Source organism: Poromitra crassiceps (genome assembly GCF_964638095.1).
Source record: "Poromitra crassiceps genome assembly, chromosome: 4".
Taxonomy (NCBI): Eukaryota; Metazoa; Chordata; class Actinopteri; order Beryciformes; family Melamphaidae; genus Poromitra; species Poromitra crassiceps.
In genome coordinates this window covers 41,243,728-41,246,227 of record NC_139626.1, presented here as the reverse complement: position 1 = coordinate 41,246,227, position 2,500 = coordinate 41,243,728, and the positions used below count along the sequence as shown (strand labels likewise).

At 49.0% G+C, this 2,500-nt stretch overlaps 1 protein-coding gene across 1 annotated transcript in view; it reads left to right on the top strand.

The window, feature by feature from the left end:
* Positions 1–2,500, top strand: part of pax5 (paired box 5) — a gene marked incomplete at both ends in the record, with an annotated part of 71,522 nt that overhangs the window by 60,905 nt on the left and 8,117 nt on the right. The window contains 1 exon segment of the mRNA XM_083635433.1: positions 2,107–2,208. Within this exon segment, the coding sequence (XP_083491559.1) occupies positions 2,107–2,208 (102 nt within the window).

Here is a 2,500-nt window from a genome sequence, read left to right as displayed (position 1 = left end):
CCCTCCTCCTCCTCCTCCTCCTCCTCCTCCACCTCCTCCTCCTCCCCCTCCTCCTCCTCCTCCTCCTCCTCCACCTCCTCCTCCTCCCCCTCCTCCTCCTCCTCCTCCTCCTCCTCCTCCCTCTCTTCCTCTCACTCAGTTAGTGGTGGTTAAGTGGAGGGGAAGTGAATGGGATTGATGGTGTTAGCATCTGAGCTGTTTACGATGATGATAAATGTGTGTGTGTGTGTGTGTGTGTGTGTGTGTGTGTGTGTGTGTGTGTGTGTGTGTGTGTGTGTGTGATGATGATGAATGGAGGGCTCCCTCTCCACGCACTCCCCATGTCTAGCGCGTGCAAACACAGAGAAATGATTTGGGCCGACACCCTGTCATGTAGTCTAATGCAGTTATATCTCCTCTCCTCTCCTCTCCTCTCCACTGCCTGACAGACAGACAGACAGCAGAGAGAGAGGGCGAGTGGGCTGGAGGTAACGAGGGACAGGCCACTAAATGACTAGATGTGGGATGATGGAAAACCAGGGAAGGAAAGACACAAAGCAGGAAGAGTGAGAGAGCCACCTCCATGCATTTTCAATAAACACTGAAACACAATGATATTTTGTAGCGTTTTAACACCAACAAATCATTGCCACGTCCGTTGTGACTCATTAGTGTTATTACCATAAACAAACAAACCCACTGCCGAGGCCACAGCTTCTACCAGCCTCCATACACTGCAGGTTAATTGTGTGCCACTGGTCGGTTTTTGCAGGGAAATCTGCTGCATTGCTTTGCGGTGTTAGGATGACGTCATCATTCCTAAGTTGACGTCGTCATTCCTACTATGATGTCATCGATCACTGATGATGTCATGATCCACCTGTGATCCACCTGTGTCTCCACCAAGTGTCTCAATCATGCCTTCCGATGGCCTCGCTGGTGATGTCATAACACATGTGATGTCATAACACAGGTGATGTCATATTCGGGTCTATAAGGGCCTGCTCCTGCAGGCCTTGGCGAGTGATTCATACTGTCAGGATCGGTGTTGGACATGTGGATCTATTCGCGGGTAGTTGAGGGCCACGGGAAACTTGGTAGGTCTTGAGAAGCTGGGGTGTTGTGGAACTTGATGGCTGGGGCTGCACAGTTCGAGGTTTGGGAACGGTTGCAGAGATTGCAGAAGTTGCTGGTTGCAGAAGTTGCAGGTTGCAGACGTTGCAGAGATTGGTATGATCCTTGATGTGAATTTATGAATCACTGGCGAGAGCCTGCCGGAATCGGCCCTTATAGATGTGAATATGACATCACCTGTGTTATGACATCACCGGCGAAAGGCATGAAAGACGCCTATGAATCATGACATCATCAGTGATCGATGACATCATAGTAGGAATGACGACGTCAAAGTAGGAATGATGACGTCATCCTAACAGTACCCTCCCCTCAGGGGGGGCGTGGTCCCTGCCCGATCGAGAGGGGGGGGCAGCGGCAAGGGCCGCGGTAGCGGAGGGGGCGAAAGGCATGAAAGACACCTATGAATCATGACATCATCAGTGATCGATGACATCATAGTAGGAATGACGACGTCAAAGTAGGAATGATGACGTCATCCTAACATGCGGCACAAAGGGAAATTGCTTTGTGGCACGAAACAGGACGCGAGCGCTGTTTTAACGTAGAAACATCCTCTTTGTGACAAGAAGCAACAGGCTTCATGGGAAATGTGGTTCTTAATTGTGAGAAACACGAGCACTAACAATACCACTGGACACACCCATCACCTTGACCATGGTTCTGAGTTGTTTGGCAATGATATGTTGATATTAGAAAAACATTTGATTTCTGTTGAGATGTGCTTATGAGAACCCCTAAAAGGCATCTGGTTAGAATTTCAAACAATACTGTGAAGCAAGGTAGTGGACTGACTCACATCTGGGCAATACGTGTGATGTCAAACTTTTATTTGATAACAAACGGTGATGATGGTGATGATTACGATGACAATAATGTTGATCATAATAATATGTATGATGATATCAAATATCTGTGTGTGTGTGTGTGTGTGTGTGTGTGTGTGTGTGTGTGTGTGTGTGTGTGTGTGTGTGTGTGTGTACGTGATCGTAGGCCGCGACCTCGCCAGCACCACTTTGCCAGGCTACCCTCCCCACGTCCCTCCTACTGGACAGGGCAGCTACTCCACCCCCTCCCTCACTGGCATGGTACCTGGTGAGTATTCTCTCTCGCTCTCTCTCTCTCTCTCTCTCTCTCTCTCACACACACACACACACACAGAAACATGGGAATTCATTCAGAAACAAAGGCTAACACCTACAAATGTCATTTTAAAGGTAAAGGGCAGACAAACCCTGTCTTTATTTGTCACAATGCACACACAGGTACACACTACACACACACACACACACACACACACATGCTTAGAGGCGCCGTGAACTTTGTCCTCAGCATTTTCCCCATCCTGGCTCGTCCTCCCTCATTGATGGTGGGCAGCCTGCAGTGA